This window comes from Triturus cristatus, chromosome 3_2 (genome assembly GCF_964204655.1).
Source record: "Triturus cristatus chromosome 3_2, aTriCri1.1, whole genome shotgun sequence".
Lineage (NCBI taxonomy): Eukaryota > Metazoa > Chordata > Amphibia > Caudata > Salamandridae > Triturus > Triturus cristatus.
In genome coordinates this window covers 882164310-882191039 of record NC_140584.1, presented here as the reverse complement: position 1 = coordinate 882191039, position 26730 = coordinate 882164310, and the positions used below count along the sequence as shown (strand labels likewise).

Here is a 26730-nt window from a genome sequence, read left to right as displayed (position 1 = left end):
AATGTACCCACAAATTAGAGATAAACAAGCATAACATTGAAGAGGTGTCTTATTGCCGAGAAGATCTGTCTCTGTTTCTCTGGGGCCTAGCACTTGTTTTTCAGTAAAACAAAAATTGCCTGCCTTTCTTGAAATAGGTGTGAAGTGTCAGTACCAGAACTTCTTCAGAATATGTCTTGCTCTTCTCCCCCTTATTGTCATTTGAGCTTAATCAACCACATTATTTAAGTAACAGGGGGCAGAATCTGGTTTTGGTCCTAGCATATTTTCTCTACTTCCACATTTCCCTAATTTCTCCCATTTTGTTCTGTGAGATGCAATAAGTCACCATGTACTAATTAATCTCTTCCTTTCATCTGCTCCTCTACTTCCACTTACGGTCTATTGTTTCTTCCGAAGTCGTCTGATATCTTGACTTAAACACTCTTTTAGTCCTGCAACAACAGTAGCCTGTCACGACATGTATGATGCAAAATATGATGAATATACAACATTTTCAAATTACCAGGACCCCCCACCCCCATATCTCCAGGGAGAAAAAAGAATCCCACTATCTTTCCTTCTGTATAGTGGTGTAGGTAGTCCTACACCACTGCTCAATGACATGTCCTTCTGTTAACTTTAAAAAGGTGGTTCTGTGATAAATAAATGAGGGTCACTGCCTTTACATGTAATCCCAGCCTACCCCTCCCCTCCCTACTGCCTCCTTTACTTCCCTTTCTAACTTCTCTTTTCCACTTTATTTTATGCAGAGTGGGTGATAGGAATTTAATACAAGGTCGTTGTACCAGCTTGGAGGAAACAAATGAATGCTCTAGTAAAGAGGGGACCTTTATCTCCAGGCAAAAGTCCTCCGGTGCCTTGCACTCTCTATGTGGTAACCACAGTCTTCTCACTGGCTATTTCCTAATACCCAGAAACGGTTGTGTATATCTTCAAAAACCATGGAACTATTCTCCATCGTTTCTTTTATTTCTGCAACCTCATCTTCCACTATGGGGCAATAGATGGATGGCCGTGTCAAGGTACAAGTGGAAGTAATGACGTGGATGCTATTCCCAAAGTGCAAGGAGAACCAGCTGTAGTTGCTCCACTGTCACGGTGAGAAGGCTCCACTGTCTCTTACTAATACTGATTGGTATCTACAAGTAGAACACAAGCTTCCAGGAAGACCATTTGTCCAGGATGGTGACTGGTCAATAGAGTGCAGAATTAAGGCATTCTATCCTCCTAGAGCCTAGGTGACCTTTTAAGTATGACGAAATGCGTGCTCTGAACACAGTAATTTGGTTCTGGGCTATTATCAAGTTATAAGAGTGTGTAGTGAATGAGAGTGGGGAGTGCATTAAAGTTATGGTGGACCCCACTATTCGTGGTGTTTGTTTGACAGCCCTCTTGAGACCCTCAGGATGGTGTCTCTTACCCGTGAGTTGAATTGCAGGTGCAGTTGGCCTCGTTCCTAAAATATATGAAGCAACCTAAGGTTCAGTCTCCCATATCCCCCTTTCTTCCTACCATCTCTCCTCTAGCTAGCAGATCCTGATCGCCCAGAGGCCTATGCACATCTTCATTTACTACAATTTTTTTACAGTGGAGTTGGTGCTACCAAATACTCCCCTCAAATTTCCAGCATGACCCACCATACAAGGTGGGTATCATTATTTCCCAACTCCCCATAAGCACTGCCAACATTGCATGATGTGCGCAATGTGATATATAATTTTGCATGGCAACACATGCTGTAAATCTTACAGCTACCTTGGTGTCAGATGAATACGTAGTTCTCGGACTAGAAATAAGTAATTATCAAAAAGAAGAAGGTCTTATAACTGACAGACGGGTATAATTTTCCTCTGCTCTTCCAAAGCCGAGGCATTTATGATTTAATCGGTTACAAGGACATCTTGTACAGACCACCATCCCGGCCTTGCACAAATACATGACCTCAGCTGGATACATTGTACAAGTAATGCTGAGTTAACCACATTCTTCATACGAACGTTGAGGCTACATCTGGTTTTCATTACTTAGTATAGGGAAGTTCATATTCATGTATAAATATATAACACTCCTATCAAGTACAAGAGTACTTACAAAACATGCATATGGCGATCAATCGTTTTCAATGGGGCATTGAAATAACAGCATTCATCTACATCTACCCATCTATTCCGTATCACAATAGAGTTTAGATTTGCATTTGACTCAGAACACTAAGTATATAGTTTCCAGCATCGTGAGGGACAAATCTCGAATTTATCACAACTTCAACATTAACTTCAGTAGTCAATGGCACTTGTTAATGTAAATCTCTACCACATTATTTACGTAACAGGGGGCAGAATCTGTCAATCAAGTCTGATTGGATTAAAACAGTTCACTGTACTCCCACAATAGTAGAAGGGCTAGTCCCATCACAAGGAAAAACAGACCTGCCATTGGCACCCAGGGGGGCCAGAATTTAGGTGGTGGCCCTTCTTGGCCAGATTCAGAAAATGGTACAGGTTCAACTGCACGTTTTCTTCATTTTGCAGTTGCATATCCTCTTCGCTACAGTTGCAAATCACCTTTGGTATGTAGTTTACTAAGGGAGAGGTCTCCATTACTTGCACACAGGATGTCTCTTCTTTCATTTAGAGAATAAGGTTTCTTACAATGAGAAGCTTGGATCGAGTAATGGAGACCCTGGCATTTCACAGCAGTGTTTGTGGTGAGCAATACCAGAAAAGGTATTTTCTGCTGGATTTGTAGAGGGTGCACTTTTCAATATATCCAGTCTCCCAGCTGTAGTTGAGACCCTTAGTAGATAACTGCGAGTGAAAACCATAAACACATTTGATTGGAGCTCAACAGTAATTCAAAACCTCATCCTCATCAACCAAATGTATATTCAGTTATAGGGAAGCACTGGTGAAGAGGTAGGAACTCTCATTGGCCTCCCTGTGGGGGTGTCATGTGGGCTTAGAACAGTCCTCCCTGTGGGTCTGTTCTCAGTTGATAAGTCGTCATGCCCCATTGCAATCGCCACACAAATCTTAGTTATTTTGTTTTGAGCCTCTGCCGTGTCTCTCTATCTCCTGTGTGGATTGCGTACGATAAAGGCAGTGAAGGTTATTCAGCTTGGAGAGCTTTACAAATCTCTCAAAGCATCTGGTTATGGAAATGTGTTCCCCTATCACTGTTAATGGTCAGGACGACGCCGAACCTTGGAACAAAGTCTCTCAACCTTATTTTAGTCGCTATATTGGCATCTGCTTTCGCAGATGGTTAGGCCTCTGTCTATCTAGAAAACATTCACTTTATTACCAGTGTATAGCCATAATGTCAATAGTTAGGCTCCTGACCAAAGGGTCCCACTTGAAGTGGGATAGCCTGCTTGCATCAGTTTGGTTACATTTCCCATGTTATGGACCTGGCAAATGACATAGGTGGTGCACTTCTATTGTGCCACTGATGAAAAATTTGGACAGGTCAAAGTTGACAGAAGCAATACCCTTCCATTGTTCACTTGCATCATTCCGTGTAGCAGGAGTATAAGCACCAGCATGTAACCATCTTGGGAGTGTCATAAGTGGTCTGCATGTAAATTACACCCTGCCCTTATTCTTTGTGCTTTCTCTCCTTCTAGCGCTGTTACACCCCCACCCCTCCAGTGGAGATATTTAAGGCCTCCATTGGAAATTCACAGTGCTTATGAAGAGAGAGCATCTATGTGGCTTGAGGGGGTGAAAGGTCTGCATGTCAGGCTGCAACATCAACACAAGCATTTACACTTGTAACTTCATCATGGGCATTTTGGTGGACTACACATTTAGTAACAACAATTTCAGTGGGTAATTGAAAAGCATCCTCCTGTGCTGCAACACAGGGGCCATTTTCCCCCACCGCCAGTTGAGGTCAAATTCCAGTGGTTTCCACAATTGTCCATAATCATGCACTACCCCAAATGCATTATGGGCAGCGGCGGCTCTTCCGCGATGGCGGAGGGGCGGCGCCTCCCCAAAAACGTCAGGAAAGGAAAAATAAAATATTAAACACTCGTTTTATTTGCCTTTTACAATCCTGCTGAGTCTTGGGGGTGGAGCCTGGGGATGAAAGGCACTGAGGGAATGGTAGTGCACTCCCTTCACTGCACAGGACGGTTTGGCCGGCCGTCTCAGGCTGGCCAAACCGTCACGCGCAGTGAAAGCTCTCTCCAAGCTAGCAATGCAGCTGGGTTGGAGAGAGCAGGTACAGACTCACAGTCCGTCCTGGAGCGCAAATCACGGATGCTCAGGCCAATCCTGAAGCTGGTCTCATGTGTGAGAGCAGTTTCAGGATCGGCCGCAGTGAATTCTGGGAGTCTGTGCCACCTGGAGAAGAGGAGCAGCGCGTCGTGGCCGACTGCATGTAAGTTTTGATTTCTTTAAGACCACTCTCTTCAAAATTTCAAAATTTGAGTTGAGCATCTGTACCTGACAAACTATTATCAAGGCTTCCTCCACACCTCTCACTTGAAATACTGAGTTCAAAACCAATAATTAACGGGAAAATTTGGTTTCGTAGACTAAAGCACAATCATATGGTACTGGGTCACTTTGCCAGAAGTTGGCTTAGCTTTGAGAACAACTAACTTAGCTCGGCTTCATACCAGAGGCCAGTGGAAAGAGGATTGATGCTTTATCCCCAAAACTTCTTTCAATAGGTTGGATGTCACTATTCTTCACGGGTGTTTGATCATCCTGCTTCTCCAAGCAGTGCACTGTGATGCTATTTGACGCTGTCTTTGTTCTGTGTGATTGAGGTCTTTCATCATTGGCAGCGTCTCGGTTTTATCTTCTGAAAATGTTTGTTGGTAAAGTGCCCCATAACATTCTCTGTAAAAGTTTGGGATGGGTTGTGCCCATGAAGAGCAGTCAGTACTGTTTTAAACAAGGTGGGCCTCTGTCTAGGGTGGCTGAGTGGGTAAAAAAAATGTGTTGGAGTGCTACCCAGACTGACTATCAGGGGTTTAGACTTTCTGGAAGCATTCCTTCCTCCTTTCTCGTTCTGTGTGTGCCATGGGAACAATATGCCGCAGATCTCCATCAGTCTGTATTTTTCTCACACTAGGTAGATTGAGCAGCCATTGGCCAGAGAGACAGACCCCATCGATGTACACTTGCTTCCTGGCTTCAATCAATTAATCAGTATTTGTACAGCGCAGCTATTCACCCGTGAGGATACCCAGGCATGGCAAGGTATTTGGATTTAGGTCTAGCAGCAATGGAGTCCTTAGGAATTCCTAAAATTCTGATGACCAACAAGAAAGCTGTCTTCAACTTCCTAATATTTACAGCATGAGGAAGTTTACTAGGTTGGTCTAGCATCACATAGCTCACTGCCGCAAGACAGACAATACCATGGGAAATATGCTTTATGGCCCTTCCTCAAATCAAATAGCAAACGACAGAAAGAATATACAAAGGTGCTCTTCTATGCTTGAAGACATGGGCACTGTCAATTTAAAGTGTGAATGTCTTCCTTCACAACATGAAGATGAAGAATTTGAGGTCTAGAAAGATGGCATGACCACCAGCCCTAGAAAATCAATACACGTTACATGGTGGTCTTTTGGCCAGCAGCCATGGTTCTTTGGCTGAGTGTTACTCACTAAAGAACACCAGAATCATCGCAGCTTCAAAGATATTACTCTTTAGCACTGTTGCAGATTAACTTTGTCTATAAATACAATGGTCCCAAAATTGCTTAACATTATAAACTACAAAGGTTCCCTTGAATTAGAAAAAACACAGTAATTTAGCAGAAAGTGTGGATAATATGCCAAAGACAAATACATATGTGGCAATCATACGGCCATATTATGTGCACATGGAGAATTATACTGGTCATGGGACGAGAGTAGTTTCTCATTGCTAGACCTCAGTCTTAGGGTGCTCTTCCCCCAAACCTTTTGCCTAACTCCTCCATTTTTACTGATCTCGGTTCTGTTGGCCAGATGACTCTGTACACTTTACCACTGCTAACCAGTGCTCAAGTATGTGTGCTCACTCCCTAAAATATGGTAACATTCAGTTTTCAGCACATTAGCACATTCCATTTACTTGTAAGTTGCTAGTGAAGTGGTACTACAACTACCCAGGGCCTGTAAATTAAATGCTACTAGTGTGCCTGCAGCACTTATTGTGCCACCCACTCAATTAGCCTTTTAAACATGTCTCAGGTCTTCCATTGCAGCCATCACATGTGCAGTTTCACATTGACATTTCGACCTGGAAAAATAAACCTTTGCCAGGCCTAAACCTTCCTTTTTATTATGTATGTCACCCCTATGGTAGGCCCTAAACAGCTCATAGGGCATGATGCAGTGTTTTTTAAAAGTTGAACATGCACTTTTGACTTTTTCATGTCTTGGTAGCGAAAAACTCAAACATTTTATTTTTCACTACTGCAAGACCTGACTCTCCCTTAGGATAACATCGGGTGATCTCATTACAATTAATAAATGGTAATTTTCAGTTGGGATCAGGTAGGACTGTTGAGTTTGGTGTCTAGCAAATTGTAATTTTAAAACCTCTATAATGATAGTGGGATTCTAAATTACGATTCTGAACATGCCACTATTAGAAAGTCACAAGACCAAACCACAGGAGGTACCCGTAGACCAAGCTAAGACCTGGGTAATAAGTGTATGTAATAATTAATAGCGTCTCAACAGGTAATACTTAAAGACATTTTTGGGGAAATAAGCAAAGCAGTTGCAAGAAGAAGGAAACGGGGACGCATGAACGGTTATTGCAATATATGCAAAGAGCAGTCTGTATTCAAACACAGTGGGGAAACAGCACTATATTACATTGAATGTATGTGTAAGCTGTACAAACATGTGCACTTGTGCGTGTGACAAAGGTGAACGCAGCTACGTGTCAAGTGAAACAGCAAAAAAACGGCGCAAAAGGAAACAGAAGTGTCAATATATACAGGAAAACTTGTTGTGGTTCAGATTCATTAACAAAGATTTAGAGAAGGTATATTATTTGATGAACCACAGAGCGTGCTCCTAGTGCACGAGTTTCTACAGGTTACACGTACATTCAATATAATATAGTGCCGTTTCCCCATTGTGTTTGAATACACACTGCACTTTGCATACATTACAATAACCATTCATGCCTCCCTGTTTCCTTCTTCTTGCAACTGTTGTGCTAATTTCCAAAAAACTGTCTTTAAGTATTACCTGGTGGATCAGATGGTCTGTACCGTCATTATTTGTCAAGAGCCACTTCATTGCCTTTAATTGGGATCTTATGGACCCTGCCACAAACCCAAAAAGATTTGTATGATTCTCGAAATGGAATGTCCAGAAACTGGTCCTGTTTTTGGACAATGCCAGAATTCTGAATCTAAGTTTAGGCAAGATCACAGGGGTATGCAGTTCCTAGTAAGTACAAATTTGTCTACTTAGGTCAGTTAAGTTCCACAAAGTCTGCAGAAAGCATTACTCTGTAGGAACAAATGCCCTCACACACCTTGAAAGGTGTCATGCTTCATCATTGGGCTTTTGCTCAACATCGGGCCAGCCCTGCAATGCCCGACGGGCACCCTCAATCAGGGTACTTTTACCGGAGATCTTTTTATAAGCCGTATGGTGACGTGTGGGTAAAATGGTGTATTGGTGCATTTTAAATAAATATATGAAAGAGTGGGCTAAAAATAGAACAGTGGGTGTTCTACAGAAATAATTTAATGATTGAGTCCTACTCCCTATGTTAAAATATGTGGTGCCACCTACTAGAAGTGATTATCTAAGGTAGCTGAAGGTCGAGATGTTTCAAGCCTAATTTAGTCATGTGAATTATCCAGCAGCTTTACTTCAGGACCATAAAAATCTAAGCAAAAATTAATGTAACATATGGGCTAAATCACTATGCTATGCCATCCACTTTGTGACCCTGAAAACATGCCACAGGCCTCCATTGAGGTCTGAACTCCTGCAGCCTGCAAGCTCTCATGGTTGCAGATAGACCTGTGAAACAAATTATTTTACAGGCCTAAAAACCCAATTTGAAACGCTTAGAAGTCACCCCTAAAATGACCTGATAGCCTATAAGGTAGGGAGCATAGAAGTGGTACATGCCTAAATTAATGTTAGCATGTACATACATGGAATAAATCACCAAAAGCTATTTTTACTGTATTGGGTTTAGTGGTTACCATAGGAAATACTGGTAAAGCAGATTAAGAGTTTTTTCCAGTTGTTTGTAAAAATCAAATTAATTGGTAAAGTCAGATTTTTGTCTAGCTAGTTAGGAAATATACATTTGAAAAAAGTTATATTTACGGGCCTGGCCACTGTAGGCTAAATAGCCTTAATCTTCTTGTAAAGAGGTGTGAAATTCTTTCCAGGAGCCACACAATTGATCAATTTGATTGACAGGTAGTCCTGAATGGGCAGCGATGACCCAGCTGAGTTTAGCAGGATATTCAAGGTGGGGGTTGCTAGTATGAAATCCTGCCTCACAAGCCTGTCTGAGGCACATGTAAAACATCTACACCCTTGAAAGGGATTGCACAGGCCCAGATTACAATTTTTGTTTATCCCATCTAGTTACTGAAGGACCTTGCTTTGTTTGTTTTACTTGACTTCTGTCTCATGTTAGATTGTTGGCCCAGGGTCTGCTTTAAACTCTATTTTATTGTTTGATGTGGGATTTCTATAATACACTCCCCCACACACCCCCAGCTATGAGCCCAAGATTATTGTGGCTGAAGAATTTGATCATCTTAGATTTGCCTTGACACGTTGTGTTTGGGCGTGTTTGTAGTAAGGCAAATAGGAACAGCTAAAATTGTAGGTAGATCAGGGCCTGGCAACATTTACTCTGTTAGTCAGAGAGGGACTGGGAGTCTCTTAGGGTGTCCCCCAGCCACAGGCTAGTGAACTCTACAAATCTGAACACTCGCCCTTCCTTCCTCAGAACACTGCTGGACTTGTTAAAGGATGCCAGGCAGAGTGAACCTGCTGTACTTGGTATCAGTGACCTTGTTATAGAAAACTGAGTCTCTGGCTCATCTCTACAAGGTGTGCTTTCCCACCCTTGGGTGCCACAAGTTAACTTAGTTCAATGCACCAATGCTAAATGTGAATGACTATTGTTTGTAGCCCTCTGAACTCCACCCAATACATAGTTGAAGTTGGGTCAATGCTGTTGGGTTATTAACAGTCTCATGGACACCGTGGTGATCAGACACAAACCTTTTTCGTTCTTCTCAATCATATACACACAAGATGCGCTAAGAAAAAGACACTTTAACTAGAAAGTGCATTTATTTCGAAAGGTGCACCTTGTTACTCCACACATCTAAAATAACCATACAGAATAAGATTAAAACAGCACAAATGCACATTGCAACCAACGAGAATAAATTGAACATTTCTATCATGGTTAAAATGTCATCTAAAAAGTCACACTCTAAAACCTACTTCTATGTACTATGCTAGGAGAGCATGGAAAGTAGATTAACTTGCATCTAGATTTTGATGCACGCACTGCATACCTTACTTACAGCTAAACTCTGTAATCGTCAGATGTCAAGAAGGCCTTGTACCCAATGAAAGGCAAACAAGCGTTCAGCATCAGTATCAACTCCTCCTGGACTCAGGCTCGATGTCAACTTTCAGTAGAAAGTGTGATACAGAGGCAGCATCTCTGGCAAGCAAGATCATCTTCCGGTCTGCCAGTATTTTGTTCGCGATAATCTGGGCGAAGGTCCTCTTCTGTCTGGTGGCCAAGTGCCAGTCCTTATATACTGTATCTTATCGGAGAATGGAATTTGCAGTGGCATCTTTGCAATGTTTGATGTAGCCAATAACCATCAAGGTGCTAGTTTAAGACTCATTTCTTTTGAATTATAATATGAAAATACAACAATTGAGACTACACTGTTTTGGCTATTGTTATTTTTTTGATCTTGAATTTGAGATAACAAGGCATTTGTTCCAGACTGATGTCGCATCAGGTGTTTTGTTTATGTCTGTATCTAAATGACGTGATACTTTCACGGTTCTTGGAAAGATAAGGACAGATGACATCTGTTTCAGAGACAGACATGTTGATTTTTCAGAAATACAGAAAATGGAGTTGCGGCCTATTCAAAATGGAGACAGGCCTTGTATCTTTACATCAACGTGTGAGAAGGACCTGAGGAGGTTGGGCCACCTTCCATTTGAAACCAGACATGGAAAGATCTGCAAGGGCCATAATGCTTGTCCCCTGGATGGCTCCAGGAACATAAAAAACCTGAAGAGGACACAAGCAACCCCTGACCAGTTGCGGCTTTCTTAGGCTTCATTAGTGAGGTACAGCTTAGATACTGTGGCACAGTGAGATATGGACCAACATATGGGCACACATTGACTACTTAGGGTCTTATATCACTGTTACATCAAACACACAAAAAGTGATGGCAGGAATGCTTGCAAATAATCTAAACTAATAGTTCTTAAACTGTGGTCCGATGACCCCTTTGAGTCCTCAATGTCTACTCAAGGGGTCTGCGACTGCTTAGAAAATGAAATATTATTGACAGATTAATAAAGAAGCAAAATGTATAATTGAAATTTTTTAAATGTTCTGCAAATTTGAAGGAATTTTAAATTGAACGCTAAGAATTACATTGGTATCTTCAGATTGGTTTGTGGGAGCAGTGAAAGTTTCTTAAGCAGAATATAGTATGGACAGTGGGTAGCTGCAATCGAATTTAGAAAAACCTCAACCTTCTAAAAAAAATTATACTTTTGATTTTATTTTACATTTGTGAATGACTCCGTTGGGGGTCCCTGAATTTCAATAATGATTTAGTGGGGGGCCCAGTATTTCATTAATGATTATGTAGGGGTTCACAGAAGTGAAAAAGGTAAGAGCCCCTGGTCTATACCGCAGGCAGTCACACTGATGTGTACTCCAACCCATCTTTTTTCAATTAGTATGCCACTCTATACAGGTCCCTATCTTATGCAAATCACTACTGCCTCTGCCACTCATTTGAACAGTCCATACTGAACTCTCGAGTAGGAATCCCTTCTGTACCTCAACGTGATATATGCTTGATCGCTAGGTATTGATTCCTGGGGCTTTTAGCTGCACGCGTTTTCCATTGACAGAAGCCATTGGTTCCCTCGTGGTCCCAGTTCCATACCATCCATTCTGCTCAGACGACCGGGGTAGGCCGCTCTTTAGTCGCTTGGAACCCAGACAGGCTGGGATCATGATCAGCCATGGTGGGACTGGGTGGCTGGGCCTCTCAGGGGCCAACCAGGGAAGGCATTACAGTTCAGTTTCTCAGGATTGTGCTAAGGGAGTTGGGACTGTCTACGGAGAGATTTCTATCTTATTAGGCCTAGACACCACGCTAAGGTCCCATATCATGCACCTCTGCCAGCAGACCGCGCCTGCATGCTCACTGCTGTTGTGCCTAGAGGAGATCACCCTAGGTCATGCATGCTTGATCATCAGGTGTTGGGGGTGTCCTCTATAGAGGAGCCTGCCCCGTGCCTGGTCCACACCTGGGAGGAGCAGAACGCTTAGCTGACCAGCATGCCTAATGAGGGCAGGCACTGTGTTGTGTTCTATATTGGAGGCAGTCGAGTTAGGGTTCCCACCGGCGCTCATCCCACTCTGCTGTTGCTTAACCTATGGAAACTTCTTTACAACTTTAGATAGTTCTTAATATAGTCATGTGCTTGTCTTGTGGGGGCTCCACTAGTGGTACTCAGGTAAACAAACCCTGGAACTAGTGAGGATTACGTATTGAGTTAGCATTGAGAATCTTGATCATTATTGGAAAAAGGAAGACAACTCTTAGCCAACTAAGAATATATAAATTTATATATTTATTACATTTATAAGGCGCGACGACTACCCAAAAAGGATTTCCCGGCGCCGCAGCAGATCAGAGAAAATGTTGAAAAGCGGCATACAGGTTATTGGTTAAAAAGCCAAGTCTTCAAAGATTTATGAAATTGGACGTATTCTGATTCGTTTCGAAGAGTTATGGGCAGGGCATTCCAAAGTTAGGGGCCTAGATATGTAAATGATCTTCCACCCATCCGAGATAGTTTAGTTTTAGGAACGAGAAACTTCCCCTGCGTGGATGAGCGGAGGTTGCGAGGAGGGACATATGGATGGTTCAGAGATTGTAGGTATTGAGGGGCAACTCCTATTTTGATTTTGAACATGTAGCTCAGGGCTTTGAACTTGATTCGGTTCTCCACCCTGAGCCAGTGCAGGTCTCGTAGATGGCTGGAGATGGAGATGGCTCTAGGAACTCGGCACAGAAGCCTTGCAGCGGAGTTCTGGACCATCTGCAGCCTGCGAGTCACTTCCTTGTTTGAGCCCAGATAGAGAACATTTCTGTAGTCCAGCCTTGAAGTGATCAATGCATGGACTACAGTTTTCTGAGTGGGCTCTGGTAGCATCCAGATTATCTTTTTTAGCCACTTCAGGATGGTAAAACATGTGGCAGCTACCTTGACAGCTTGCGAGTGCATACTGAGCGAATCGTCAATGGTGACGCCCAAGTTGCGAACTTGGCGGGAGGGTAAGGGAAGAGTACTCATCTCACTGGGCCAGTGTTGAGGGCCCCAGAGTTCCATATTTTTCCCAAGTATAAGGACCTCAGTTTTCTCACCGTTGAGTTTGAGGTAATTTGATTGCATCCACGATGCGATTTTCCTCAGACCCAACTGAAGGGGAGAAGGCCTGGCTGTGCTCTGCATGGAGAGAGAGAAAATGATCTGGGAGTCGTCTGCATAGGAAAACAGAGTCAGCCCAGACTCTTCCGCTACATCGGCTAAGGTTCTTACGTACAGGTTAAAAAGTAAAGGGCTGACAATGGAGCCTTGAGGTACCCCATGGGCAAATGAGGAGATATCGGAACTAGCTGTGGGGGAAAAGACATGAAAAGTGCAATTTGTGAGAAAAGAAGTGAGCCATTTCAAAGCTGAGCCACAGATGCCCAAGGTTAAAGTTTTAATTAGCACGGTGTGAGACACCGTGTCAAATGCTGTACTTAAATCCAGCAAAATGAGGGCCACAGTGTCTCCCGCATCTAGATGACGGCGCAGTCTTTCCGTTACCCCCAACAGGGTGGTTTCCGTTGAGAAGCCAGCTCTAAAGCCCGATTGGGAGGGATAAAGAAACCTTTGTGTTTCAGTGAACAGAGAGAGCTGTTCATGAACATGTTTCTCTAAGATCTTTGAAAAAGCCGGTAGCAGCGAGATGGGATGATAGTTGAAGGGTAAATTGTTTCCAGTCAGGCGGGACAGTGGCTTCCTGCAAGGAGACATTCAGGAGATCCATGACCTCAGACAAAGATGTTGGTTCTAGCTGCTGGAGCACGTAGATGGGCAGAGGATCCCTGGGTGATCCAGACTTAATATTGTCTAAAAGTATTTTTAGAGTAGCTGCGTTTAACAAGGGCCATGTATCCAACTGATTAGAAGGTATGTTGGACGTCCTATCCTGATTCAGAATCATGTTATCTATAGAGGATGGTGCAGGTGTTACTAGAGGGGAAGAGTGGTGATCAGCCTGCACTCGCACTATGTCCAGGTATATTCTCTCGACCTTCTGAACAAAGAAGGTAGCCAGATACTCACATTGCCGTTTATTGAGTGAAGGGGGCCTAGATTGTGTTTTGGAGCATGCGAGCTCCTTGACCATGCTAACAAGTGTTTTAGAACAGTTAAGGGCATCGGAGATGGTGGATGAAACATAGTCAGCACGGGCCGTTCTGCAAAGTTTATGATAGATTCTTTTGGCTGCTTTGTAACTATTTTCAGATTCGGCGGTATAATTCCTTCTCCACCTGCGTTCCATTGCTTTGCATTTGGCCTTTTCTATTTTCAGAGTTTCAGTGAACCAAGGTGCGGGGGCCGGTGATTGCTAGTCCTTTTTTTTGAAAGAGGTAGGCAAATGTCAATGGCATTAAGAAGCCATTTCTACACCGAAGTAGAAAGCAAGTTCACCATATGTTTAGAGATGGGCATGTGGGAGCACAAAATTCTGATTAAAGTAGTAACGTCTAATTTTTTCCAGTCCCTAGTTAGAGTTCCTGAGACTGAAATGGTGGGTGCAGAATTATCAGGGAGTTTCAGATAGAATTTAGTGAGAAAGTGATCCGACCAGCATATAGGAAGTGCCGGGGAGCAGTGAATCCCAGAGAGATTGGAAAAAATGAGGTCCAACAAATGGCCTGTCTCATGCGTGGGGCCAGAGTTAGTTAGGCTAACATTTCTTTGTTTCATCTTGCGCTGGTATATGAATTCCACTTCTACCAGCACCATTTGAATTCCCTTATCCTTCCCTCTTGATTATGGGCCCAAACCAGAAAACCCCCAAAATAGAACCAGAGTCCTGTTCCTTTATTTCATGCTGAAGCATTCAGATGACTAATTTCTTTTAATACATCGGACCCCTAGGAGATTCATTCAGTAACATGAAACATGAAAGAAGTGACCTGAGGCAGGACCTGGGACAGGAGGTAGCTCGTCTGGTGCTGGACCATCAGCTCATGCCCAAGATCCAACTACGAGCTCTTAACATGCAGCAACTTTAATATACGCAAAATGGAGCTAGAATTACCCCTGGTGTGTCATGTGCAATCATCTGATGTTATCCAGAGTCACCAAAGCAATCAAGCAAGAATGGATTGGTTTGATAAATGCATTTTTCCTCAGCAGTCACCACTTGTTGGTCAGTATTTGCTCTGGAATTATCATGGTAATCCCATTAACAGATGGAGCGATCTCAGAAAACATGACTGATTTAAAGAGACATTTACTGTTTCATTCTACCAGTCTTGTGAACTTGCATGTACATTACTTAATCCTTGAGACAAGTATATTCTATTGGCAGGATCAACCTGGTGGCCACACCTACTGGAAAAGAGAGCCACGAGCCTGCCTAGAAATGATATTCCCATCTGTGAACACCTGCGAGCCACTGCTGCCTGCATGGACAGCATAGACCAGAAAGTTGAACGGGCACCCGCAGCCTAGCCTCTCTTAACAACGGATGGAAGTGGTAGTCCAAGGTACGGCCTGAGCAAGTCATGGGGGGTTCGGCCTCATTACTGGCTTGGGTGGAGAACACCCCTCAAAATGATCACTCCAAGTTGCTGCAGAAATGCGCTGGGTAAAGAAGGCCAATGATGAAACATATGGTGTTCAGACTGCCCGGAATCGTCTGGGGCGAGCACCACCTGACCCCATCCACTCTGATCAAACAGCCAGGGGTGAGATGCTGGGTTGTTTAGCCTTCGCTCTGTTGTGTGGGGAAGCCCTGCGAGAAGGTGTCTCTGAAAGGCACTCCCTCAACTTGGACGGTCCCAGGTGAGGTGGCAGCCCTTTTGCGTGAAACAGCAGTCCATTCCTAAACAAAACAAATATGCCCAGAAATTATAGTATACTGCTGGTTCTACCATCTCTGACCTTTGTTCCACTGCCTGCTCTCTGGGAAGGCAGGCAGGCAGGCTGGCGTAAGTGCCCCAGGACAGGGTAGGAAGGCGACAGAAGACCCAGGACCCTAGGTACCTTGTGTGGGGGAGGTTGTAGCCCTTGCACCACCTGGGGAGAAAAACCAGAAGGTAAAGTCCCAAGCACCTGCCCCCTGTTAATCTAGAGGAAGGCAGTTAGGCTTTCATGTAACCACATATCCTATTTGCAGAATAGTACATTTGAGCAAAGGTTTCTGATCTTTTGGGGCACGAGCTGGAATAGAAGCTTCAACTGCGCTCTCACTGAGATTATTTCTTATGGTGTATGACCATTTGTATGAACTGGGCAACTGATTGTACCATGCATTTCAAAGGTAGATGGATTGGAATTTCTGCTTGCATGACATGCACCACTAGTGTGTGGAGATTTGACCGGGACCTGTAAGAGCCTTCCACCTTGCCAGAATTAGAGAGCCCTCCTCTGGCCTACGGAGCCCTATCCTGGGCATTTTGTGACACCAAAGGCTAGTACATGGAGCCCAGGCCCAGGAGAAGGCACCCCTGGTCTAATGGAGCTCTAATTAGTACTTGCCAGAGCTGTCTGCCCTCCACACCTGGGTTACTCTCCCCATGCCTGTGGAACTCCGCTCTAAGCACTTTCAGACACCATGGACCGGCAAATGGAACCCACGCCCAGCGGAACAAACCCCTGGCCTGCGGGAGCCCTGATCAGAACCTGTCGGAACTTTCCACGCTGACCGAGCTGGGGAGCACTACCTGAGCGTGCTGCGCCTTGACTTAGGTCCTTTTTGACAATATTAACCAGTGAATGGAGCCCTGGCTCAAGTGAATGGCCTGCTGGATATCTGAATTGGTACTGTCGGAGCTGCCCTCCTTGCTGGAGCTAGAGAGCCTTCCCTTCGTATGTGGAACACTATCTTAGGCACTTTGTGCCAGCACAGGCCAGTGAATGGAGCCAAGCTTAGGTAATTCAGCCTGGGCTAACTGCAGCTCCAACCCAGACCTGTCAGAACTTTCCACCCTGCCGTAATTAGGAAGCCCTCTCCGGGCCTGTGGAACACTGTTCTGAACAGTTTGTCACACCATGAATCGAGACCAAGTCCAGGTAAACGCACTCTGTATTGCTGGAGCTCTGTCCAGGACCAGTCAGAGCTTTCCACCCTTCTGGAGCTGGGGAACCTTCTCTGGGCCGGAGGAACCCGGTCCTGGGCACTTTGTCAATCCACAGGCAGATCAATGGAGCACAGTTGCAGGGGAATTAATACCTAAACATTTGGAGCTCTGGGACTTGACAGAACTTTCTACCTTGAAGTTGGGGAACCATCCCCGCACCCATAGAGCCCCTTCCTGGGCACTTTGTGAAACCGCAGGCGGGTGATGGGGGCCTGGACCACAGGACCACGCTTCGTGCCTGCTGGGGCTCTAAGAGGGGTTTGTTAGAGCTTTTCCCCTGCTGGAACTGGGGCCCGTCCCCAAGCATTTGGAATCTCATCCTGGTGACTCCACTGGCTGGCAGATTGAAACAAGATCCAGGGAAATGTACTGGGTCTGATAAAACTTGATCGGGACCAGCTTTCTACCCTGCTGGAGCCGGGAATTTCTCCTCGGTCCAGAGGAACCACATCCTGGGGACACGGAACTTAGGACGAAGGGACTGCAACCCTCGCCAGACTAGAATTCTAGCTGGGAACCCGGTCAGAGCCTCCCACCCTGCTGGAGCAGGGGCACCCTCTTCGTGCCTGCAAACCCCTGTTCTGGGCCCTCCGTGACACCATGGGCCAATGAAAGGAGCCTGGGGCCAACATACCTTTGGTCTCCGGCCTGCGGAAGTGTAGGCTGTGTAAATTGAGAGACCGACTGTCAGTGCCTGACACCCTGGTCTGGGACCTCTGCCTCAAGCCCACCATAGGTCTGTCTAGGGGCCTGGTCAAAGCATTCCAACCTCCCAGAGCAGGAGAGCGCTGGAAGTAGGGTTTGGAAATTCCAAGGTTCATGAGTAATAAAGACCTGCTGAATCCTGGGAACTTTGTAAAACCATGGACTGGTGAACATAGCCCAAGCCCAGCTACTTGCGCCCTGGAGCCCCATGAGTTCGGACCAAGGGGCCATACAAACCTTTTCACCCCACCAGAGGAGGGGGAAGACTCCATGTGCCTGTGGACCTAAAAGCTGGGTAGCTTGGCGGCATGCGGTCCAGAGCCCATGGCCCAAGGCCCTCACCCCATGCCAGCCACAGTTCTGAATGGGACTTGTCCAAGCTTCCCATCCCTCCGGAGCAGGGGAGCCCTTCCCTAGCCAGTAGTTCCTTGTCCTGGGTATAGACAGATGCCATTGGTTAAACCTGGAAATCCCCTTGGAGTCAACATTGTCACACCCTTTTGAAGCATCTGGTTAGTGTGGCTGTCCACTTTTCACCCAACAATAACTACTTGGGCAAAATGTGACTAGGCTTTCTTGTAAGCTGGGTACCCAGTGTGGCTGAGGGGGTCTGGTGCCAGAGGTATCTGACCTCATGATGCCCCGTGGGTATGTGAACATTTCAAATGAGTCAGTTGTGGGACTTCAGGGGAGTCTGAAATTCTGAACGAGGACCCCCACCCAAAAATCACATGTCCTTTTGTATACAAAATGTTAACAGTGACATGGGTGTGACATATTTTGAACACCCATAGGAATGATAAATGTCACACAAGCGTTTTTTCCCACACCCCTATTTAGAACATATTGGTGTTAACACAAAATACTATTAGAGTAATACATCAGCATGTGTGGGGAAAATGCACAAAACATTTGCACTCTGTGGCTAGATTCTCTTAGTGTAGTCGAAGCAAATGCTGGTGCTGCTGTCATCTGGTGTGTAACTGGTTATGAAACCCGGTCCTGCAATACCTCCTCATCACTTCCTCGTCCAAATCCTTACATCATGAGGTTTGTCCACATCATCAAGACAGGACCTTGCTGCCAACCTTCAGAAAAAAATCTTCCCCATCCAGATGTGGTTATGAAGAAAAGACCTCTACTCTGAAACCTGTTTAGAAGGCAGTCACCGTCTGCTTCCTGTCGTTGAATAGGTTTGGTTTTTTTGACTTGCTGTTTGCCCCTTGTTGGCAGCCGTCTGCCTAGTGTGCTGGGGTTGTGATATTGGTGACCTCCGTGAATATTCATCCCTTTCCGCTCTGCTGTGCTTCCTTGCTCTTTGTTGCATTGGGTGGCTTCCTCTGCTGGACCAGGATACTCGCCGTCTGATTGGTTCTCCTTGTGGAGTTTCTCGTAGCTGCTCTTGGTTTCTGTGGTCCTGACTGCCATTAAGGTCTTGGAGACTACAGCATGTAATTCCGTGGATGTGCTACTTCTGGTTGCTATATCCTTTCTTCTAAGCCCTGTGGGTTCTGAATTCTGGTGGTATTCTTGCACTGTATTACTTGTTTGGGGGGAAACTTAGCCTACCCCGCACCTGCGTTTCTTCCAATTTCCTGTCTTCATTTTAAGGCTGTAGACTTCCTCTTCTTTACCCTTTTTTGACACGCAGATCTGGTCACGCGCTTTTCCTTTTGCCCCTGATTGGCCCAGAGCAGGACACAGCTCATGGTCTGCAGTAGGCTGTGGCTCTGGATATTTGGTTCCTTGCTTCATATTCTTTGGTATTGTTCTGCCTCTTTGGCAGTGTTTTCTGGAGGCCCTATACTTGGTTGGCCTCTCCTGTGCTCTGGTGTGGGTAGGCCTGCCGTGGTGCATGGTGTACACATAGGCGCTGGAAGTAGGGTTTGGAAATTCCAAGGTTCATGAGTAATAAAGATGTCTTTAATGAAGATGTATTTGAATGTTATTTTTGTCACATTTGCTCAGCATCCAGAGACAGATGTCAGATATCAGGCTATGACTTCTGGCATTCGATTCTTTTAACATGGAGATTGGTTTTTACTTTTCTTTCACTGACTGCAAAATGACAGGATTTTGTAAAGGGAGCTGTGTGACACTCTGGTGTGAATAGAAAGTCTGTAGGTTGTCGTTTTTTTTCAAATATGAACTGTTCACTTATTTCAAAATATGTGCAGTAGCTATGAGAGCACAAAATAAGCATTTGTTTTTCTAATTCCGAATTGTGATAAAAACAAAGATTTTAATAAAATCAAAAACAAATCAAGACACTTTACTTGGTGATGCACAAATGACAAATAGTAGCTGAAACCTGATTTCCACACATTTTATCGTTTGTGTGCTATATAGTTTTATCAGTATAATATATGTGTACAAATTAAGTGGCAAATTCAATGGGAAATGTGCTGTCTGTAAACGTTGGTGCAGTACCACACCATGCCTTAATAATATATATGCGACAGTGTGCTCCAAAATGCAAATCCATACCACACTTTTGTAAATAGGTGTGGGTCATTTTCTATGTTTTGTGTGGTGCCTGGATTTTTCACAATCCCTATGAGTTCAGTGATGTAACAGTGTAGTTGGCACCCCCACTGTGAAAATTGTTCTAGTACCACTGGTGTGCATGTATGTATGTATGTGGTGTGCTGAGTCTCGGCCTTCTTGGGATGTGTGCTTTTATGGGGCTTTCTTGGGGGTTTTGCCCCGTTGTGCCTTGTCCGCTGTACTCTTTCTTCTAAGTGGGACCATCAATCTGCCATGTTGATAACTGTGTTTTGCTTCGGGCTTCTCCTTTGGATTGCGTTTAATACCTAGCTTGGCCTGCTATGCTCTTGTACGCTGTACGCGTGTTTGTGGCTCTACTATGCACATTCAAGGGTGAATAGAGGTGTATTTATTTGGAGGCTTCTGTCTCCTGAGGCGAATGTGGGCCTTTGTTCAACTTCCTGTTCCTTCTACTTTGGGGATGGGTGTTGGTGACCGGCTCTCCTCAGGTTTTAGTTCCTGCTTGGGTGTGCCTGCTGCGCTGGAGGATATTCAACTCCTGCTGCTTGATCCCTTCTGCGTCTTTTTAGGTCTCGCTGAGTCAGCGCGCATGCGCTGCTCGGAGAGACTTCAGTAAGTGAGGGCTTCAAAAAATGCTACCGCTGGCTACAGCTTGCAGTGCATGTGCGCGGGCACGCGCAAGCTGTGGCCGGCGGTAGCATTTTTCCCCCCTGCTTTTTAGCCAGTTTGCTAGAACGCACAACAAGCACACGCGCTTGCGCGCACATCCCTTGCGTGTTTTAGCGCGTTATCACGATCACTTTCGCTTTCACTGCGATCGTGATGACTTTCGTGGCCAAAGCTTGTTTCCTCCAGTTTCCTCCTTTTTAGTTTTATTTATTCCAGTTCGCGTGTCGCCTCTTTCTTCCTTTGCCCATCCAACCTCCGTTTTTGTTCTTCCTTTTTCGTTATATCTCCTGCCCCCTTTCCACATAGCGTGCTTCCTTCCCCTCCCTTTCTCTTCCCCTCCTTCCCGCGTGCACCATGCAGTCCTTCCGCGTCTCACCTCTTTCCCCACATTTCTACCTGCGCTGCCTCTAATCCTATAACCATCCTCCCCACTTTGCTGTCTCTTTCTACACGTGGTCTGTCTCATTTCCCTCGTTCTCTGACTGCCTTTGACCCAGTACCTCCTGATGCACACCACCACACGTCCCTCTCTTCCCTCTCTTAACCTTTCTCTCACGCTCCTTCTCTCCTACGTCACTCCCCCTCATTATACCATGCCATTGCACCTACTCCTCTACCCCCATCTCTGCCTACGTCTCACTTCTTCCACATCATTACTTCTCCAGCCCTCCCTTTGCTCCCTCTCACACCACCTTTACGCATCTTCAGGTGCACACTCTTAAGTGTGCACACACCCTTTTCATGCCTTGTACTCCCTTTCCTCGTGTCCCCTCTAGAACAGCACTCTCTTTTAATGTTCTCTCCTCCACTTTCTTCCTTCCCATCACTTCTCTTGGCCACCCATTTCTTACAATATCCCACCCTTAAGCCCCCTCCCTCACTTTCTTTTCTTCCCTTATTACGCTTCCACATTTCATTCTTTCACCTCTTCCCTCTGCGCCTCCGGCCTTCCTCTTCTCCTCTCCACTATTCCCTCGGAAGCCTTTTCTCTCCCTTTTCCTATGCTCGCCCCCCCACCCTTCTCCCGCCCTCCACGCCCTTCACTTCTCCAGCCTCCGTCTCATCCTCTCATCCGTATCTCATTGTTTGCTTCGTTATTTGACAATTATGAAATGAAAACTTTTTTTCGTATGACGATCCAATCTTGTCGGTTGACGCAATGGCTTCCCTGATTCTCTGCAAAAATTGTATCCCGTCCCTCCCTCTTGACTTCGAGAAACGGCGTTAGTGGAAATGAGACTGAACGCTGGTGTGGGGGGGGGGGGGGGGGGGGGGAAGAGAAACGGAGTGAAAACAACATCTCCCTTGGAAATGCACGTCTCCAGCAGGATGCCTGCTTGGGACCACCACGCTACCCCAGTGACTCAATACATGTCTTTTCTGGAATAATGGATCAATTGTTAAAGAAAAGGATGTGATTGGTTAATTGCTCCTGACCTAGGGTGAAGCCTGCCAGAGTTGTTTCAAGTTTCATATAATTTATTAGGCATTCCCCACCTACATCTTGTTTGTGTGTCACTAGTGACGTTGATACCAACTCACCCTTTGTGTTTTACAGTCATTTTTATTAACTGAGTCTTATCAACTTCACAATTTTCCATTCTCTTGTTTCCAGTACCTGCCTACGGTTACACATTTGTTGGCTGCTTGTCTGCTGCACACTTAAGTGGAATGTTAATTGAATTCTCCACTCTTCATGTTACTTCCTCCTTTTCTCATCCCGTGGTCACTATAATCAATCTTTAATAATACAGTGTGTTTCTGATCAAAACTTAATAGGAGTAACACACAACATTTGTCACCCTGCTTAAGTCCAAGACACTTACTTGAATTAGATAGTTTAGTATATAAACAAATGCACAATAAATGGAACAGTTTAGGATTACTGGCTGCCAAGTGAATGGTTGCCTCTCACAAAGATACATTTTCAGGTTTCATGTCTCCCAGCACTTAAGCAGCAGTGCTGACAGTATGCAGAGACAGTTTCTCACTTTGTGTTACGTGTTATACATTCCTAGGATTGTATATGATAGGGTGTCTTGGTCTTGTTCACTGCTGGCCTTACACTAAGGTGCAGCATCTGGTTACAAGTTTAGGCCAACTGCTCCTTGAGATGGTGCTAAGTACAGCTCATACACCCACCTTAGTTTTTAAACTGCCTGTTATTCTCCCACACTAGTAGTCTAATTTTCTAAACCTTGGCCATGTCAGTTCACAATTTTCAATCAATTGTTTGAGCCAGTATGCCATTGTGTTTACCCCTTCCCCATTTTCATTCCAGGATTTTGAAGACTGGGATAAAACTTGAAAGAATTATTGAGACACATGGTGCTGATGAATCTGTTAATGTTTTTAACTCACCAGGGGGCATATGTATCAAACGATTTTGTTAATCGCAAACGCTGCGATTCGCAAAATAACAGCGTTTGCGATTAAAAAATCGGTAATCGGGATGTATGAGCCAAATCCCATCGCAAAATTAAGGAATTGCTAATTTAACGATTTCTTAATTTTGCGTAAGCATTTAAGAAATCGCAAATTGCGATTTCTTAAATGATATGTAAAAAGCACCCAAGTTGTGCGAATTATCCTTAAGAAATCGCAAATTACCACCAACTTCCAGTTGGTGGTAATTTGCGATTTCCTTTCAAAAAGCACTTTTTTGAATTTTACAAAGTGCCACATGGCGCTCATACATGCCCTTAGGGCATGTATGTGTGCCATATGCACACACATGCTCATTTCAGGGGTGCATCAGGGTGCCATCATGATTAGCAAATTGGGATTCGCTATTTGAGAATTACTTCCCATTCATTCCTATGGGTCTCCTGGCCCATTGAAATGAATGGGCAGGTATTCCTTAATTGCGATTTCGCAATTTACTAATCGCAATTAAGGAATTTTAAGAAATCGCAAAAAGTTTGCAATTTTTATAATACATCCCGTTTAGCAATTCTCAAATAGCGATTCTTTAAAAATCGCTATTTGAGAATCGCAAATGGTGATGTTGATACATATGCCCCCAAGTGAACATACAATTATCCATTTTACAAAAGAACAAAATCATTTTATTATAAGCTGCAGTAAGTAAAAACACTTTTTAAACTTGTTAGTATTACCCCAGTGTGAATACATTTGCCATCAACTTTTGTGCGATGGCCTGGCGGGTCACATTATAAATATATATATTTTTGTCTTTCTTTTTCAATACTGTAGTTCGTGCAGTAACTGTTATATATATATTTCCCTCCTTGTGCAAGTCTTCTAAACCATCATAATGCAGTCATTTTTATTTTATTTTATTTCCGTCTGTTCAGAGATGTTTTTGGCAGTTAAAGGGGCAACCTTTTGTTTTGCTCTCACCATTATGTGATGTTTTCAATTATATCAATAAACTCCTTGCTTTCAAGTGGCCGTTCTTTTTTTTTACGTGGTTAAATATTGGGGCTCATCTACATATGCCATCTTTGGTTATTGTTTTTGTCACTATAAAAAATAGTCCAATTTAAGGTTTACCAGTCAATAACACACGATATAGATGAAATGAGAGCAATAAAAAAACGATACTTAGAACATGTCTGCTATACGCGTCCTGAGCATAACTTTAAAATTAACACACCACCCAAGTGAAAAGTTACATCGTTTATGAGTTTTTTCGAAGGCAAATAAATGTATAGCTTTCTTCAACAAGCATTGGCATAGCCAATAGGTCTCGCTTTTGGGACCTTATAAGTTTTTAGCCATGCAACAGTTGATGTTATTGCACCAAGGATATTGTGCTGCATAACTAAATACTTGTAAGGTCCCAAAAGCGAGACCTATTGGCTATGCCAATGCTTGCTTTCTCTGGCGGTGTGTTCCTTGACTAGTGGCTGACTTTGTCTTTACTGCCTCTTGAGTTGCATCATGTGTGTCCCTGCTGTGGGTGTCCCCTTATTTAGAGGTCTGTCTCTCTGGGTGCCATGTTGCACCTTATACTTTGTGGGCTTCTAATGCTTGTTGATTTGCTTGGCACTGGGCTTATATATTTTTTTAGCATTCTGGGTTTGGTCCTTTCTCCTGTGTGTCGAAGACTCCCTTTGCAATTAAAGTCATTTTGTGTCCGAGAATTAAAAAGCATTCATACAGACCATCCTAAATCTAAACCTCCTCAAATTGATCACTCATACCATTGTCTGTTACTTGAAACACAATCTCTTCAAAATGCAGGTTTTCTTCACACATAACCTCTCTAACCTTCTTATAAAGATTCACACTTCTACAACATTTTGTTAAGTATCCTTTCTATCCACAAGACTTGCAAGTAGTTTTCCAATCAGTACAGTCTATGTTGTTTGTTATGTGGCCATGTGATCCACACCTAAAACAACAACCTTGAAACTTTTAGCCATGCTTATTTCAGACTCATATTTGTCAAACTTTTAAGATTTAACAACTTATACCTATTGTCTCCATTAGCCATAGAATCGTGATTGCAAGCTTTTTTAAAAATCTCTCCCGGATAAGCGAGCTTCACTATGTTCACAAAACTTAGTAGTAGTCAAACTTCCGAAAGGTACGCATAGTATTTTTGAAAAACCTTTTCTACACTCTTAAGAAGTACCACAAATTTTTGCTTAGCGCGAAAATTCCTTCTTTCATTACTCATGCTTTAAAACTGGGTCCCTTGGATTCGATTAAAAACAAATTATCAGAGGGCTAACAATATACTATTTTAATCAGAAGATTCCAGCAATGGATACACCGGTATCCGAAGTGATACCCGAGGGTTGTATTTACTTGAAAAAGAAGAAAAATAAAAAACATCAAAGGACAAAAACAATTGCCCAAACCAGACTTGTTCAGGGTTCAGCTATGAAATAATGAAAGTATTCCACGATGTTCAGCTACCAGTGTGAAATCAGAAATTAGCTGCAAGTATTGTATTTTAATGTCATGTTACACACAAATATTATAGCAAAATATTATAGCTGAGGATTTGTAAATTAATTGGTGACAATATTTGTAAAGGCAAAATGTCTTATAGGTCAAACTCTGAACCTGGTATTGGTTCCTGCCTGACCTGGTACATCCTTGATTTTGCAGGTTGAAGTTTGTGTTTGGGTCATCGGCTCTTTATGCTCTGGATTTGGTTGATCAGCACTCCGTCACTCGGGTCACCAGCCCCAGTGGAAGAATGGTCTTTCAGGTATAGTTTTTCATTTTTTTTTTTTTAAAACATGTTTTATTTGTCGATTGCACAGATGTTACAGGACCCTGAATATCAGAGTCGCCAACAAAATCACATTGCAGCATATCACTACAGCAATAGTTTTTAATTTAAAACATCTGTTTTTTAATTCTCTTTTCTTTTTCAAAACAGCTGGGTTTATGCCGGTTGTGTGTGGGTGATGTTTGGAGGAAGGGAGTCATACTGTTGAAGACAAATGGAAAATTATATAATCTAAATAGTGCATTACGCAGAATGTGAGAGTGTCATAACCTCATTGACCTAAACTTTAGAATCACTCTTGCTTGGTGAAGTGTGCAACAAGGAAAAGAGGCGAAACTAAATGAACATTACGCACATGCCAACTGGTGATCGCTCCCAGTGGTCAGTCACAGTGTTGAATCAACAGGAATACCGCAATCACATAGCATGTCAAGTATCTGAACTTGGAATTCAGTTTGTAGCCTTGCGGTGCCAAGTCCAGAATCCTGGGTATTGGACCACAGTTCTGGTCTCCCTAGAGCACACTGGAGCCGAGGTCGAATGCCATCCTTGGAAGGTATTTAGAAATTATTTCACACTGTTTATTTGTTACGTGAATTTGTAGAGCACGGCTAATCACCCGTGAGGGTATCCAGGTACTGAGTAGGGTAGGTCTGAGATGGTAGGAAGAGATCATGCTTGTTTTGTCTGGAAGAGCTATGTCTTGAGGTTCCTTCGGATGTCCATGAGAGAAGGGGAGGTTTGAAGGTGTTTTGGGAGATCCTCCAGGTCTTGCCTGGGAGGTATGAGAAGGAGCGTCCTCCGCTTCTCGTCTTCTAGATGCATGGGAGGTGTAGACTTGCCTGGGATGCAAATCAAAGGTGTCTGGTGGGTTGGTATAAGTTGAGGAGGTAATTGAGCTAAGTTAGACTAGTGTTGTGGAGAGCTATGTGGGCATAAGTGAGTGGCTAGAAGTAGCATCTTTC

The 26730-nt window shown here is 43.9% G+C and overlaps 1 protein-coding gene across 5 annotated transcripts in view; it reads left to right on the top strand.

The window, feature by feature from the left end:
- ZSWIM7 (zinc finger SWIM-type containing 7) overlaps positions 1-26730 on the top strand; it is a 536971-nt gene that overhangs the window by 261176 nt on the left and 249065 nt on the right. For all 5 annotated transcript variants that reach the window (XM_085649257.1, XM_085649259.1, XM_085649258.1 and 2 more), the window contains one exon: positions 25639-25741. In XM_085649257.1, the coding sequence (XP_085505383.1) occupies positions 25639-25741 (103 nt within the window). The remainder of the gene's footprint in view (positions 1-25638; positions 25742-26730) is intronic.